This window comes from Myotis myotis, unplaced genomic scaffold (assembly GCF_014108235.1).
Source record: "Myotis myotis isolate mMyoMyo1 unplaced genomic scaffold, mMyoMyo1.p scaffold_m19_p_3, whole genome shotgun sequence".
Lineage (NCBI taxonomy): Eukaryota > Metazoa > Chordata > Mammalia > Chiroptera > Vespertilionidae > Myotis > Myotis myotis.
Genome location: NW_023416335.1, coordinates 206,998,813 through 207,015,407, shown reverse-complemented (window position 1 = coordinate 207,015,407; position 16,595 = coordinate 206,998,813). Strand labels below are relative to the sequence as shown.

Sequence of the window (16,595 nt, the reverse complement as noted above, 5' to 3'; positions counted from 1 at the left end):
ACCAACTGAGTAACCTGGCCAGGGAGGTTGTATCTTTTCTTTCACCATTGACGTGGAAGAATATTGCTCTTGCCCATAAATAAATATTCAGTTACTTTTCTGAAAACACAGGGCCCTCTCTCTGTAGCCTAAAATCACAGTTCTCAAATTGTTAAAAATATAGTTGTCATGTTCTTGATTGGGATGGTTGTTACATGAATGTATACATTTGTCAAAAATCATCAGCCTCGCCTGGCTGGTGTGCCCCAGTGGTTAAGCATTGACCCATAAACGAGGAAGTCGCTGGTTTGATTCCCATCAGGACATATGCCTGGATTGTGAACTTGATCCTCAGTAGAGAGTGTGCGGGAGAGAGCCAATTGATGTTTCTCATCAATGTTTCTATCTCTCTCCCTTCCTCTCTGAAATTAATAATATATTTTTAAAAAAGAAATTCACCGTAGCCGGTTTGGCTCAGTGGATAGGGCATTGGCCTGCAGACTGAAGGGTCCCAGGTTCGGTTCCAGTCAAGGGCATGTACCTTGATTGTGGGCACATTCCCGGGGGGACGGGGGGTGTGCAATAGGCGGCTGATCAATGTTTCTCTCTCATCGATGTTTCAAACTCTCTATCCCTCTCCCTTTCTTCTGTAAAAAAATCAATAAAATATATTTTTTTAAAAAGTTCTCAAACTTTTTTTAAAAAAATAAAAATAAAAGAAATTCTCCAGCATACCAACAAGTCACTTAATCACCACATCGTATTTTCAGATACTAGGTAATTTTTCTCCACACATTTTCATTATTCCATGTTTCATAAAGACAAGAAATATATTAATTTCCTTTTAACTCTGCATGGGAAAAACAATAGCACAGGTATGACAATAAGGGGCAACTGCCTTTAGGCCTCAATGTGGAGGTAACAGAGCAGTGGGGACTGTGGCAAACCAGAACACCATTCCCCATCTGAAGGGGAAAGTTGCTGTGCAGCTCCAGCCAACTGTTGCCCTGTGGGAGAGCTGGTCCTATATTGCCATACTTTCCCATTTTTAAGAGAATCTGGAAATAGAAAATTTTATGTGAAAGCTCTCAATTTTTATATGTTGGCAACCAGTTCAAATTGCTCTAAGATACTGTAAAGGCCAACAGGATGATGGAAATGAAAAGAAAACCAACCTGATGAATCTGGCCTGACCCAGTGTCATTATCTGACCTAGAACAAAACCTTCTTATGGGAAGATTAAGGCCCAAAGAAAGGAAACACTCCCAAATCATGAGGTAAGTTTGGGCTGGGCAGGACTTAAAACCCCAAGTCCCTGGGTTTCCAGGCAGAAGCTTTCCCCGCAAGGCAAACAGAGGTAGTTTCTTTGTCTCTCATCTAGTGCTTCAGGTTTTATTTGCCGATTGACCAAATTTAAATGACTTGTGTATGAAAGCTTTAGCCTTAGGTCAAGTTCAAGCCAGTGTGATATGCCCACTGTTGTGTAGAATTTGCATGCATCCTACCCTTATTTATAATAACACCAACAGGTATCCCTGTTTTGAGCACTAAATTTGTGCCAAGCTCAATACTGGGTGCTTTACTCACATCATACCATTCAGTCCTGTGATAATCACATGATTTAGGTACCACTATTACCTCCATTTTACAGATGAGGAAACTGAGGCTTAGCAAGTAAAAATGACTTGCTCAACGCCATAGTCCCACATATTTACAGCTCCAAAGTTGATGGCCTTAACCACTGGGCTGGACTATCTTTACTCATTCATTCATTCATTCATTCATTCATTCAGTAAAATAGTTACAATGTGCTGGTGCCAGTTGCTGAGCCAGGAGTTATGGGGGAACACAACTTCATAGAGCCAAATTCCAGTCTAAAACCCTGAGGCTGAGGCTAACTGAGTCCACATTCAACCCACATTCTATTCTTCTGATTCAAAATAACAGGTAGTTCTTGAAACACATAGATGATTGGGCCATGTGATTTATACTTTAACAAAGTTGATTTGAAAATTAGCTGTAGCAACCACCTCTAGATGTTTAGGGGTCCTGCTCAAATTAAAAGATTGTGACAATGCAAACATATTAGTAGATCTGCTTTCCTGAAGACCAGACCCTCATGGTGTAGGAGGAAGACAATGGTCTTGACTGCTAGGACAAAGGGTTTGGATGCTACCTGAACGCAATGGGCAGGCAGATCCTAGAGACATGAAGAGAATTGTGCTTTAGGCAGCTTGTGCACCATGGTTCTACAAGGAGAGATGGAAGGGATGAACACTATTGTGGAGGCTATTACATGGAAAAAAAGGAGGGATAAATAATAGTTATTTCAGGGTACATTCAGCAAGCATGAGGCTTAAATACCCAGATGTCTTTGGTTTAAGCAAGTTCCCAGCAGGTTCTTCATTTTTTTTAAAAAAAGTAGTATGATGGAGAGGACTTTTCAAGGTTCAAATCTCAGTTCTTCAACATTCTAGCCTTGTACCTTGGACAATTCATACATCTGAGGACCTCAATTTACTGATTTGCAAATGGGTATAATAATACCTACCTTCTAATGTCCTTGGGAGGGAGAACTAAATGATATAATATATATAAAGCACTTGGTAAGTGGAACATGTTCAATGTTTATTTCTTTCCTTTGTTTTCTTCTAGCTACAAGTGGAGTTGGCACATGTCCTTATCAGTTATGGGCCAGAGGAGATCAAATAACATTTTCGTTTATATAGTTCAGTGTTAAACCTCACAATGGTGTTCCAGGAGCACCATTTGCCTGGACACAGCCCTAGTCCCAAGAAAGCTGGACGTCGATGAACAATTCCCTTTTCTCTCTGGTTTCAGCTCCTCACCTATAAAATAGGGATGGTCCTCTTTGTCCACTTTACAGAAAGGTTTGTGGGTATGTTGAACAGACTTGAAAAGAGTCTGGAGGCTTTGGCTAGAAATGAAGATAAAGATTTATTCAAGCATCTAGAATATACACACTGGAAACAGAGCTAGGCAAAACCCCAGAAGTGTTCCAGAGAAGAAAGAAAAGTTCTTATAGTAAAAAGTACATTCTTGATAATTAGCAGCCCTGCATTCTTAGCCCTATGACTGGTCCAAGAGAGTTATTAGTCAGATGTCAGAAAGTCTAGATACATGAGTCCTAGGGAACGGGGTAATCAGAGGGTTATATGGAGGCCTGATGCATGTCCAGATGGATGTCCAGGAGTTGACACAAAACTGAAAAGTTAAAAGAGTAAGTTACCGGGCTAGTTAGAACAAGAATAGTCTTTCCTCACGCCTCAACCTTCATAATGTTAATAATTTTAGCAGCTTGGTTAAAGTGACTCCATTTTATATACCCCCTATCTTCACTCTTTCCTCTGGTATAGGGTTGTGAAAATTCTTACTAAACAGTGCACCCAGTTGCACTGTTGCCAAACTCATCACCTGTTTGCGGAATATTTTTCTATTTCCAGCTCTGACTTCTCCCATAGGACTGTATGTCAGCGGGAATGGAGTCTGACCCTGTGTGCAGAACCTAACACAATTACCTGGCTCAGTGACTGGTTCTCGGACTGAAGCGTCGCTCCGGTGTAACTAAGTTGAATTAAAATTATTTGTAGATCAGTGATCACCGCTGGGGTTACCGAGAGAATCCAGAATAAAGGAATCTATCGCATTTAGAAGCTATCACTCCTTGGTTCGTGGTGATAGGCCATCATTTTAACATATCTTCGTTTTCCTACTTACACTGTGCTGTTGTGGGAAGTTCTTTTATTTATTTATTTTTTTTCATGTTCATTGATTTAAAAGATATACATATTTACCTCTCCCTAAAGTTTGGCTTCTTGACTTTCCTTCGTGATTGGCTGCAGATCATCTTAATGTGATTGGTTAAAGCATCTGCCCATTACCTTTCCCGTGCTGCGACAGAGGAAATGGAAAAAAATAGTGTTTCAAATATATTTTATTGGCTCCCGTGTAGCGACGTAGGGCTAGAACTTGGGTACTGCCAAAATATGATTGGCTTTTATGTCCGTCAGTCACACTGCTGGAGGGAGGGGCTTAGGCTGGAAGGGTTTTCATTGGTTCGGAGCGCTCAGCTCGCGACGCGAGCCCGTACCCGCTCGGTTGCCGTGGTTGCAGGTCGGGCCCATCCGCTCGCCCGCTGACAGCGAGGCTTCGGGACCAGGGAAGTGGGTCGGTTGGTCGGTCCGGAACGAGGCTCCGGCAGCCAGGCCCGAGCGGAGCTGTTGCCATGGCAGCCGCCGCCGGGGCCGCGGACGAGGAGCCGCGCTCGGGCCGCTCCAGCTCGGATGGCGAGTGCGCGGTGGCGCCGGAGCCGCTGACGGGCCCCGAGGGCCTCTTCTCCTTCGCGGACTTCGGGGCTGCGCTGGGCGGCGGCGCGGGCCTCCCGGGCCGGGCGTCCGGCGGGGCCCAGTCTCCGCTGCGCTACCTCCACGTCCTGTGGCAGCAGGACTCGGAGCCCCGCGACGAGCTGCTCCGGAAGATCCCCGCCGGCCGGCTGCGGCGCGCCGCCAGGCCCCACCGCCGCCTCGGGCCCCTGGGCAAGGAGGTGCACGGTGAGCGGCGCGCGGGAGGCGGGCGGGGCCCCCGCCGGGAGCCGGCCCCGACCCCCCCACCCCCATCCCCATCGCCCTGACGTCCGACCTAAGAGCCCCGAGTGCCACCCCTGGGTCTCCTTCCAGCAGGAATAATTATTACGTATAACTGCTGTGGACCATGAATGGAAAGGAGAAAAGCCTTCCTGCCCAGAACCAGTCACCCAGGCTTTAATTCCTGAATAGAAGCTTCCGCGACTCCAGGGGTTACCAGTAGATAACAACCTGGGGCGCCGCGGGATGCTTTGACTTCTGCTGTCGGAGCGGGGAGGCCAGCGCCTGTAGCCGAGTCCTACCCGCTGGTTTTAATGCACAGACCTCGATGGACTCCTCCACTTCGTTCTGCCTTAAGCAAACTATAGACCCTCATCTGTAAAATGAGTAGTGCTTGCTTTAAGAGATCCTGGGGAGCGCTGAGGAAGGTAGTGCATGTATAGGTGTGAATCTGCCCTTGTGTGTGCCAAACTGTGAGCATTTCTGACCCTCACGGTAATAACTCACTGAGATCCGGATCCGGAGCCCATTCTATGGAGGAAACTGGCTCAGAGAAAGCGCCTTCCTCCAAGTCCCATCGCGAGGAACGTATCCACGCCAGTCGGCCAGGCTCAGACTTCTGCTCTGATGTGCCTCCCCTATGTGACCATTTTCCTGACGACAAAGGCGTTGCTTTCAATTAGCCTCTAGTATAGAGGTAGTGTCATTGTAGGAGAAACGACCACATTTAGGTAAGGCCTTTGGGAATGGCCTATTTTAAAGGAGAATATACGATGATCTGTGTGACCTGTTCACAGAGAGCTGCCATGTAAACACCTCGTTTTGTCTTTGCAACAACTCGTGGCGGTCAGGACGGAGCTCAGCCCTGTTTTGCCAGCGATAGACCTGAGCTGGGTTAGCTAACCTGCCAAGGCACCCAGCTGCTGCAGGCGCTACAGAATGTGGCGTTTGCACTAGTAGTGCCGCATTCCAGGTTTCTCCTTGTTCCCGGGGTGGTGTCTCTTGTATCCTGGCACCTCTCTTTCTCTTTAGGTGCTCCGGTAGCTGAGTGGTGGGGTAACTAGGAAGCTGTGCACTTTCTGCTGCATTGTGGCGGCTGCTGTTTTATATATATATATATGTAAATATATATATTAACTGATACTCTCTTACTCTCTTCACAGCTCTGAAGAGGCTGAGGGACTCGGCCAATGCCAACGATGTGGAAACAGGTGAGTGTGCAAAGCGTATCCAGCTCTGTGGGCACGTTAGGGAGGAAAAACCCAGGTAACCAACACCTGGGGAGACGGTGCTTGACTCCATTCAGTCTGACAGCTCACCCTGTGGAGCCTGCTCACTGTAGTTATTGTAAAGCTGCAGTCATTTGGCAGAAGATGTGTCTGCGTAGGTGCTCACTCTTCCCTTGCTCCCCGTCACCATGAACTTCCTGATGTCTTAGTGTTTTACCGCCCTGTGGGCTCCTTGATGGTGGGGACACATCTGCTCTTGTATCCCTGACACCCAGCAGGTTAGGAACTTTGGGGAACGAACAGTCTGTTTTAGCTGCCAGGAGAGCCACCATCTGCACAGAGCAACCACCTTCCACTGCGCGCTGAGGCTTTGTGGTAGTTGGGTCAGTGGTTCTCAAACTTGATTTTTGGCAGAACATCTGGAAGGCATGGGAGGGGCTCCTAGCAGGACACCACCCTGGTTGTCTTGTCATTGCTCTCTAGAGTTCACCAGCTGATAGGGCAGTAGCAATATCGAAGGTTCAAGGGCAAGTTAGAGGAAAAAAGTTAATTTTATCCGCTGCCTTAATTCTTTCTGTGAATCAGGGGAAAGTGATCCCTTCGTTCCTCCGGCTGCTGTAACAAATTACTGCAAACATAGTGGTGTATAAATCAACACAAATGTGTTATCATACAGTTCCGTGGGTCAGGGTCCAACACAGGTCTCACGGGCTGAGAGCAGGGTGTCTGCAGGGCTGTGTTTCCTTCTGGGGGCTCTGGGTGAGAGTCTGTTTCCCTGCCTTTTCCAGCTTCAGGATTCAGCAGTAGCGGGCGGAGTCCTCGCCCTGCCATCTCTATGGATCTCGCAGCAGGGAAAGGTTCTCTGATTTCAAGGACTCAGGATAAAATTGGGCCTGAATAATCCAGGATAATGTTCCTAGCTCAAGGTCCCTGACCTTAATCACCTCTGCAAAGTCCCTTTTCGGTGTGTAAAGTAACATATCCATACATTCCGGGGACTGGGGCGTGGCATATTTGGGAGCGGATCCTTGCCTGCCTCGTGTGGACATCGTTCTGATTTGGTGGTGGGATACTGTGGCCAACAGATGAAATGTGAGCATAGATCAAGGGCCAAGGGCAGGAAAGCCCGTGCCCAGCAGGCGTGGAGAGGAGGCCGTTGCCCTCGGGAGCCGCGGTGCTGCACTGCGGCCTGGACATGGTGCCCTGTCCCTGGCACGGCATGGTGAGCAGGCCTGGAAACGGGGCGCTTTTCACCGCTCTTCACTTTGGTCTCTTTTCCACAAACTTGAATATTTTGGAATATTTGGGCAACAACCTGGATAGCTGTTCAAGGAAAATGACAAGAGTTTTCTTTTTAATCTCTCTAGTGTGTGACCAGACAACATTTTAATTACGCTTCCCTCCCACAGAAAGTCTAGTTCATCTTTTTTTCAAACTATAAGAGAAAGCTTATTTAGAAAGTCACAAAGGTAGAAAAAGTGAGCGGTAGAAGAAATGGGCTCAGGAAACGAGTTACAGAGGCAACAGAAGGGGCCCTTGGAGCTCAGGAGAGAGAAGGGTGAAGGAAACGCGCCTGGGGAGGGTGTGCTCCTGGGAGGGAGAGCGCACCAAGGCTGGTTCACCTTGAATCCGGTGTTCGCGTGGTGGTTTTATTGTTGTGATAGGAAGGATGCAGTTGTCCATTCAGAGCCCCTGACACACCCATCTTCACAGCTAAATGGCTCTCAGGTTTACCAGGCTCTAGCAGGACTCTGATGGCGAAACTGGCTGTGGGATTAGCATTTTTCTTTCTTTCTCTGCATATTTATTATTGTGGGGGTTTTTTTTGTATAGTTTAGCAATTACAGTGGGCACAACATTTATCCCTTGCTATTGTTAAATCATAAGTGCTTTTCTGTGAGTTCATAATCATTTAAAATATTTTTTTTTTTTTTTTGTTTGTTTTTATTTTTTTATCAATAAATCTTTATTGTTCAGATTATTACATTTGTTCCTCTTTTTTTTTCCCCCCCATAACTCCCCTCCTCCCAGTTCCCGCCCCACCCTCCGCCCTCACTCCCCACCCACTGTCCTCATCCATAGGTGCACGATTTTTGTCCAGTCTCTTCCCGCATCTCCCACACCCCTTTCCCCCCCAGGAATAGTCAGTCCATTCCCTTTCTATGTCCCTGATTCTATTATAATCAACAGTTCATTCTGCTCATCAGATTATTTATTCACTTGATTCTTAGATTCACTTGTTGATAGATGCATATTTGTTGTTCATAATTTGTATCTTTACCTTTTTCTTCCTCTTCCTCTTCCTCTTCTTAAAGGATACCTTTCAGCATTTCATATAATCCTGGTTTGGTGGTGATGAACTCCTTTAGCTTTTCCTTATCTGTGAAGCTCTTTATCTGACCTTCAATTCTGAATGATAGCTTTGCTGGATAAAGTAATCTTGGTTGTAGGTTCTTGGTATTCATCACTTTGAATATTTCTTGCCATTCCCTTCTGGCCTGCAAAGTTTCTGTTGAGAAATCCGCTGACAGTCGTATGGGTATTCCCTTGTAGGTAACTGAGTTTCTTTCTCTTGCTGTTTTTAAGATTCTCTCTTTATCTTTTGCTCTTGGCATTTTAATTATGATGTGTCTTGGTGTGGTCCTCTTTGGATTCCTTTTGTTTGGGGTTCTCCGTGCTTCTTGGACCTGTAAGTCCATTTCTTTCACCAGGTGGGGGAAGTTTTCTGTCATTATTTCTTCAAATAGGTTTTCAATATCTTGCTCTCTCTCATCTTCCGGCACCCCTATAATTCTGATGTTGGTACGCTTGAAGCTGTCCCAGAGGCTCCTTACACTATCCTCGCATTTTTGGATTCTTTTTTCATTTTGCTTTTCCGGTTGGGTGTTTTTTGCTTCCTCGCATTTCAAATCATTGACCTGATTCTTGCGCTCCTCTGGTCTGCTGTCGGGAGTCTGTATAATATTCGTTATTTCAGTCCGTGTATGCTTAATTTCTAGTTGGTTCCCCAATATAAGATCGAGGGTCTCATTAGTTTTCTTGTAGATCTCATTAAGTTTATCGGCGGCTTCTAAACAGTTCTTGAGAGACCTTAAAAGTGTGGTTCTGAACTCTATATCTTCCATTGACAATTTTGTCCTGTTTCTTTGTCTCCGCATTTTGTTATGCTTCCTTGGTGCACCCCCTAGTGGTCTTTGTGCGCAGTCTTATAGTTAAACCTTGATTGTTGTAGCTAGTACCAGGGAGGGTTTTACCTCCAGGCCAAGTGGCTATGAGAATCAGCTGTGTCAGCAGTGAGAGAACTTCTGTCCTCTAGGGAGGGGCTAATCTAGCCTTTGCCTGAGGCTATCCGGCAAATGCCTGTGTGCAGGGCTTGGGCGGGGCGGGTCGCACAGGATCAACAGGGTGGGCCGGAGAGAGCAGTTATGGCGGCTCTCAGTCCTGTCCCCAGGGGCTCTGCCTCTCTGAGTCCCAGCACCCGCTGCAAAGCTCAGAGAGAAAGCTGCACTCGCTCTGACCGAAGCCAGACAGTCCCGCTTCTCCCGTTTGAGTCTGGGTCCCTAAAGACTCGCCCGTATCTGGAGCTCAGAGTCTGCGACTCCCTCCCGATTGAAAACGCCAACCGCGCCCTCCGCTGCCAGCCCGCTCCGCGCACTCCGCACCTCAGAATTTGACTTCAGCACTGTGCCTCCTCTGAGTGTTCGTATGCGTTTCTCTTTCCTCCTAGTTGTAGGACTTCCACTCAGCCAGCGTTCCTGTGGTTCTGGGTGATGTCCCTTCCGTTTTTTGGTTTCACTTTTGAAGTAGTTGTTCAAAGCAGCAAACTCCGGTGTTAACCTATGCCGCCATCTTGGTTCTCCCTTCTAAAATATTTTAAATATGGAAATAATATATGCACTTAAAATGTTTTGGAAATTAGAGAACTATACAAGCAAAACATCCATAATGTTAGGAGAGGAACTAATCTCTATTCATGTTTTGGTGACTATCCTTCCGGTTCTTCCTACACAGAGGAATTTTCTTCATGGGCTTGCACACTGTGCTGTATACACAATTTCGTAGCCCACACAATTTTTGTATATCATAAACATTTTCCATAGTCCTTGTAACCATTTGTTTTTCAAAATGGAAGCATCATTTATTCCTATTTATAAAATGAATGTATGACTAAGTGATACTTCTAAAGCTTATACAGAGCAAAAAAACATTTTATAATTCCATTCCCCAGTCATAATCACAATATTTAATGGATGCACACTATGCCTTTAAAGGGGCAAAAACACCTTAACCAGTTTGTCTCAGGGATAGAGTGTCAGCCTGCAGACTGAAGGGTCCCACATTCAATTCAGGTCAAGGGCATGTACCTCGGTTGCAAGCTTGATCCCCAGCCCATGTTGGGGCACGTGCAGGAGGAACCGATCGATATGTCGCTCTCATATCGATGTTTCTCTCTCTCTCCCCCTCCCTTTCACTCTTTCTAAAAATCAGTGGAAAAATATCCTCGGTCTGGCCAGGCATAGCTCAGTGGTTGAGTGTGGCCCTAAGAACCAGGAGGTCATGGTTCCATTCCTGGTCAGGGCACATGCCCTGGTTGCAGGCTCAATCCCCAGTAGGGGGCATGCAGGAGGCAGCCGATCAATGATTCTCTCTCATTGTTGTTTCAGTCTCTCTCCCTCTCCTTTCCTCTCTGAAATCAATAAAAAAATATTTTTAAAAAATCCTTGGTTGAGGATTAACAAAAGAAAGGAGGGCAAAAAAAGTGTGATTTCGTCATATATTTGCACGTTGGTATTTCATTTCTAATTTCCCAGGTATGGGATTATTACATCAAAGAGTATGCCTGTTTTGATGACTACTGATAGATGTTGCTAAAATGCTTTCCGAAGACTATAACTGCACAAATCACAAAATAGACTGGATACTTTAGCTTTCTGTCTCTGTGATACTGGCTGTCTTTTGGTGATTGCACTGATGAACACTAAGATAGCCTGAAGCTCTTATTTCTCCTCCACTCTCCCAACCTTTTCCTTCATTCATTTATCCACTCAGCCAGCAACATTCATTGAACAGGTAAGTAATGTTAAGGTATTCAGATAAAACAAAACCCCTACAACGTAGTTGGAGCAGAAGAATATTAAAGCAATACCATTTCTAAGATAAAACTCCCCAAAAAAACAGAGTTAGGTATTCAGCTGGGGAGGAGTTAGTTCTGGAGCCAGAGAAGCCTGGGTTTACATCCCAGCGTGGCCTGAACCTGTGTCCCCTGTGCTGGAGCCTCCTGGTCTGTCAAATGGACGGGAGACCTTGCTGGGGACCCAGGGGCCTAGCAGTCAGACACCTGACACCAGGCTGGGGCTCAGTGTACAGTAGCGATTGCTCTAAACAGCAGGTTAATATTAGAGCAGCAGGATGGACAGGGCACTGAGCAGCAGGACAGGGACTGGCTAACTCAGCTTGAGGAGACAGGAGGATTCATGGAGGAGGAGATCTCTGGGCTTTGTCTGGAAGGACTCAAGTCCTTGAGAGGTTTGCAGAGGCAGACGAAAATGTTGCTTGCCCTAAAATCACGTCTGGCAGCAATTTCTACATTTTAGTTGGACATGTAATAGCTAATGCCTCACATTTTAAAATGGCTCCATGCTTTTCGAAGAAGGAATGTCACATCCATTATTCTCATCACAGCAGCTCTGGAGTGTGGCAGGGCAGAGATCACTCCCATTTGGTGGTAAATTAGAGCCCAGATCTGGGTCTTCTCGCTCCCAGCCCAGCTCTTTCACTGCCCATGCTATCGGCAGTGTCTTCCTTTCTCTTTAGCTTCGCTTAGCCTGGGATTTAGTCTGTGTGGCTCCAGAACCTCTGCTCTGTCCGCTCTAAAGGGCTGCCTCCTGGGAGCAAAGCAAGCCTCAAACAGCTGGGGCAGTCGTGTCCAGCTGGAGTAGGTGTGCCTCTAAATTCAGGTAGTGGCCTGGGACTGGGCATTTCTGTGGCTCTGGAATTCCTTCTACGATGTCCTCTCCCTAGACAAGTAGTTTGAGCACCCAGAGTCAGCACCCAGAGTCTGGCCATCCGTTGTGCCCTCAGGGGAACAAGTCCTTGATGGTAGTCCCTGTGGGGCACGCACCCAGGAGGGACAGGCTCTCCCATGCATGATCAGTGCCTTGCCTGGAAGGCCCCTGAGCATCCCTCCATCCCCTGGGACTGCAGCTTAGCTAACACGGTCACTCCCCCCCACCCCCACCTCCCTTTGTCTTGGTGGTCCCAGTGCAGCAGCTGCTGGAAGATGGTGCAGATCCCTGTGCAGCGGATGACAAGGGCCGCACGGCTCTCCACTTCGCCTCCTGCAATGGCAATGACCAGATTGGTGAGTCCTAGAGGGAGAGGAGTGAGCGGAAATAGCATCTCTCCGGAGGAGCTGGGGAAGACCCGTCTGCACAGCCGGGGTGGTGCCCGCTCCTCCCCCTGAGCCGTGGATCTGGCACTGAGACTGGGGAAGGGGTTCACCTGGGAAAAGACTAGGATTGCCTCCGAGGTTGGGGCCAGTGCTTCAAGATGTCAGGCCACACCTACTCAGTGCCAAGACCTGCAGCGGGACGGCCCTTTTATTGGGGAGTCTCTTTGGGGTGTGGTGTAACGTATAAACCGAACTTCCTATATGTCTACACTGGTGTCATCACCACCTGGATTAAGATTTGAGCAGGCACATCACAAAGGATAAATAAATCATCAAAAAACAAAAAATATATTGAACATTATTAATCACTAGGGAAATAAAAATTGAAAGCATGGCTTCCGGTCAAGATGACAACGTAGGTAAATGCGGTCTCACATCCGCACACAACCACATCAAAAATACAGGTAAACTACAGAACAACCATCATTCAGAACCACCCAGAATCTAGATGAACAGAAGTCCTACAACTAAGGATATAAAGAAGCCACACATAGACAGAAGTATGGTGATTACAAGAGGGAAAGGGGTTGGGGGGGGGGAGGGTAAAGGGGTGATAAATGATGATTGAAGATTGCCTTGTGGTGGAGAACACACAATACCATCTACAGATGATGTATTAGAGAATTGTACTCATGAAGCCTGTATAATTCTATTAACCAATGTCACCCCAATAAATTCAATAAAGAAAAAATCCCCCCCCCCCAAAAAAAAATCTTAGTCCTGTAACACTGCATAGGGCAGGAGGCCCTCCCGGAGTGCTTAGTTCCTGGCCCTCAGCGTCCTGCACATGAACTCTGTGAGTGAGAGAATGAATGAAACAACATAAGGGACCATGTTTGGTTTCCATATCCACACTTTGAGCCTCTGCAGCTAGGCTAGGGCTGGGGGTTAGGGTCCAGTCCATAGGAGCCTCTGACAGCTCCTCTTGGGTTTTCCCATTTCCAGTGCAGCTGCTCCTGGACCATGGGGCCGATCCCAACCAGCGAGATGGGCTGGGGAACACGCCACTGCACCTGGGTAAGTGCCTGAAGAGCTGCCAAGACACCCTTCTCTGTGGCTCAGACAGGCTCCTTTGATGAAGAGCCTGGCGTCCTGCAGGCTCCCGGCGGGATCTCCTAGCATCTAGGAAGAGCCTTAGCTCCCAGTGACTGTGCCACGGACTGCCCTGTCAGTCACTAGCTGGCTGTGCCCTGAGCTTAGCTGGTTTAGGCACCTAAATGGCTCAGCAGCAGCTCTGCTCGGGGCGGTGAGACCTGCAGCTGGTTCCTGCCCTGTGGCTGATTCACTCACGGCTAATGGGCCAGTACCAGCTCCAAGCCTCTGTCCTCATGGCACAGGGAGGGAGCCAGACTTGATTGCCGAGTCCCACCGAGTTGCTGCTTTGGTGATGCCTTCCAGGAGGCATGACCTGGCACAGGCAACTCGGAGACAGTCCTGCTCCCTCCAGCAGGCACACAGGGCCAGGCCCTGCTGGTCCTGCACTCAAGCCCCTGTTCTTCCTCAGCGGCCTGCACCAACCACGTCCCTGTCATCACCACGCTGCTACGAGGAGGTATGTGGCACCTTCCCCTTCTCCCTCCTCTCGCACCCTCTCCCCCAGTGTGCTCACCTCTGCCTGCTCCCACAGGGGCCCGGGTCGATGCCCTGGACCGAGCTGGCCGCACGCCCCTGCACCTGGCCAAGTCGAAGCTGAGCATCCTGCAGGAAGGCCACTCCCAGTGCCTGGAAGCCGTGCGGCTGGAGGTGAAGCAGGTGAGTGCCCCTCTCATGCTGCGCCATGGCACCCAGCCAGCAGCGGACAGGTGCTGCCCTCACCACAGACACCCCGCCTCCAGCGCCACAGCTCCCGGGTCACTTCACTCTGACCGCGGTTGGTACCGGCTCCACTGGGCCTCTTGGCTGCAGCGTCAGACCTCTCTGTGCCTCCGAGCTGGGACCCCACAGCCCAGCCCGCCCTCTCGTTTCAGATCATCCAGATGCTGAGGGAGTACCTGGAGCGCCTGGGGCGGCACGAGCAGCGGGAGCGGCTGGACGACCTGTGCACCCGCCTCCAGATGACGAGCACCAGAGAGCAGGTGAGCGTGGCCGCAGGGCCAGGCCGGGTCTGGCAGGAGCCACAGGGGCCGTCCATCCTGAGCAGCCAGACCCTCATCGCAGAAGAGGCCGTGGCTGTGGGCTGCAGCCCCTGGGACCTCAAGCCTCTGCCCACTTCCTTTGAAGCTGCTGGTGGCCCTTCTCTCTGGGTCTGAGGCCACCTGATGTCGAGGACTGACCCTTGGGCAGCTGTCCACAGTCACAGTGAAGCCACCACAAGCCTTGGGAGGAGAGACAATGCCTGCCCTGGCCTGTGGTGTTGGGAAGGAGGCCTGGGGGCCTGGCACTGAGGCTGGTCTTGGAATCTCATGACAGAGCCGCCCTTTTGTCCCGCAGGTGGATGAGGTGACCGACCTCCTGGCCAGCTTCACCTCCCTCAGCTTGCAGATGCAGAGCATGGAGAAGAGGTAGCAAGAGGGGCTCCCTGCCTCCCACCCTGCCCCTGCCCACCCTGCCCACCTGCTCTCGTCACAAAGAAAAGCCTGGCGCCTGGGACTTGGGAGCTGCACTTGTCTGCAAGGCCATCGTCCTCAGCCCAGATGCTATGGGCCAGAGATGCTCTCACCAACCCAGAGCCTCTCCCAGCCATGGTCTCCATCATCTCCGAGCCAGGACCACAGCCCCAGCTTCTTCCTCTGACCCCCGCGGCACTGCAGCCACAGCTCAGCTCTGGCCGACTGGCGCGGGCCTAGCAGGGCTCACCCACCCCGTGGTCTTCCTGGCACCCTCGGCAGGCCCCAGACCCGCCCCTGTCTCTTCCTCCCAGTCATGGGCTTGCTGCAGCCAGCAGGGTGTGGCTTCAGGCAGGTGCCCTCGGGCCTACAGAGCTTCTTGGATGGCCCTGCACCTCTCACCAGCATTAGATTGACACTTGGCACCTGACTTCCAAGGACACATTGCGTGAGCTTCTCTGGGTGGAAGGAGAGGGTTGGGAAAGCCTAGACCCTAGAAATACAAGGTTAGGAAGGGCCCTGCTTAACCAGAGCAGAGAAGCCCAACCCTTTTTCTCCCAGTCATGAGGGCCAGGAGGGCCTGGAGCCTAGCTGTAGGGGGCTGAGTAGCGGCCCCCAAGGTGTCCGTGTTCTCATCCCAGGAACCTGTGCCTCTTACGGCAAAAAGACTTGGCAGATGTCATACGTTAGGGTCCTCGGACAAGGCGGTTACCCTGATGGTCCGGGTGGGCCTGCTGTGATCCCAGGGATCGTATGAGAGGAAGCAGGCCAGAGAGCAGGTAGGGGTACGGTGATGGAGCAAGAAGCTGTTCATACCAGGAAGGGGTCACAAGCCAAGGGATGCCGGCGGCCTCCAGAGCTAGAAAAGGCAAGGAAATGGATTCCCCTCGGAAGGAACCAGCCCTGCCGACAACTTGACTCGCCCAGTCAGACTATTTTAGAATTCTGACCACCGAACTGTAAGAATAAATGTGTGTTGTTTTAAGCCACTAAGTCTGTGGTCATTTGTTGCAGGAAACTGATATACTGGGAAAGGCTCAAAACTCCCTGGGAAGGAGGTACCCCCCCACGCCCCCCCCACCCCACCCCCCGCCACAGGAGCACATGCCCTTGTCGTGGACCAAGGGAAGGCACAGCCTGGCCAGCCCTCCCAGGAGCCGTCTGATGACAGCGTGAGGGCAGACTTGTTCTGGGTCATCAGTCGTGTCCACTCCAGTTCTGCCCCACTGTCCCTCCCACCAAATCGGGATTCTGGCTACTTTTCAGAGGAGGGGAGCTTGCTCCCCAAATCCCAGCTTGCTCAGATCTGAATTAAACTGGAACCCAGCCGCTCCCAGACCCTGAAGAAAAAGGGCCTCTGTAGGTAGGAGACACCAGCCCCGCTGCCTCCGGGCCCCTGTGGGGGAAGCCGAAGCTCCACCAGGCGGGCGGGTTGAGGAGGGGAAGTGTTGTGACCTCAAGGGGAAGTGTTGTGACCTCAAGGGGGGGCGGGGGCGGGCAGATGATGCAGTGAGATGCTGCTGCTGTGAGTGAGGGGCTGCCTGCGCTGCGGTCAGTGAGGGGAGCGGTCAGTGAGGGGAGCCGGTCAGTGAGGGGAGCGGTCAGTGAGGGGAGCGGGTCAGTGAAGGGAGCGGTCAGTGAGGGGAGCGGGTCAGTGAAGGGAGTGGTCAGTGAAGGGAGCGGGTCAGTGAGGGGAGCGGGTCAGTGAAGGGAGCGGTCAGTGAGGGGAGCGGGTCAGTGAGGGGAGCGGTCAGTGAGGGGAGCGGTCAGTGAGGGGAGCGGTCAG

General features: G+C 50.0%; 1 protein-coding gene across 3 annotated transcripts; it reads left to right on the top strand.

The window, feature by feature from the left end:
- Positions 1–4,077: 4,077 nt before the first annotated feature.
- Positions 4,078–15,798, top strand: ANKRD54 (ankyrin repeat domain 54). Of its 3 annotated transcripts, none has more exons than XM_036299460.1 (8): positions 4,078–4,550; positions 5,747–5,794; positions 12,075–12,173; positions 13,209–13,280; positions 13,714–13,815; positions 13,891–14,015; positions 14,231–14,338; positions 14,694–15,798. In XM_036299460.1, the coding sequence occupies exons 1-8, from the start codon at positions 4,226–4,228 to the stop codon at positions 14,766–14,768; spliced, it is 954 nt and encodes a 317-aa protein (XP_036155353.1). In that variant the 5' UTR covers positions 4,078–4,225; the 3' UTR covers positions 14,769–15,798. The 3 variants fall into 3 exon arrangements, with proteins under 3 accessions (XP_036155353.1, XP_036155352.1, XP_036155354.1); XM_036299459.1 differs by having other exon boundaries at positions 13,711–13,815; XM_036299461.1 differs by having other exon boundaries at positions 4,081–4,550; positions 13,768–13,815.
- The last annotated feature ends 797 nt before the right edge of the window (positions 15,799–16,595 follow it).

What these genes read in the sequence shown, in the direction of transcription:
- ANKRD54 (XM_036299459.1), top strand. Translation starts at nt 4,226, where the DNA reads ATGGCAGCCGCCGCCGGGGCCGCGGACGAGGAGCCGCGCTCGGGCCGC. An exon ending in TGCCAACGATGTGGAAACAG is followed by an intron (nt 5,795 to 12,074) that starts GTGAGTGTGCAA and finishes TGGTGGTCCCAG; the next exon opens with TGCAGCAGCTGCTGGAAGAT. An exon ending in CAATGGCAATGACCAGATTG is followed by an intron (nt 12,174 to 13,208) that starts GTGAGTCCTAGA and finishes TCCCATTTCCAG; the next exon opens with TGCAGCTGCTCCTGGACCAT.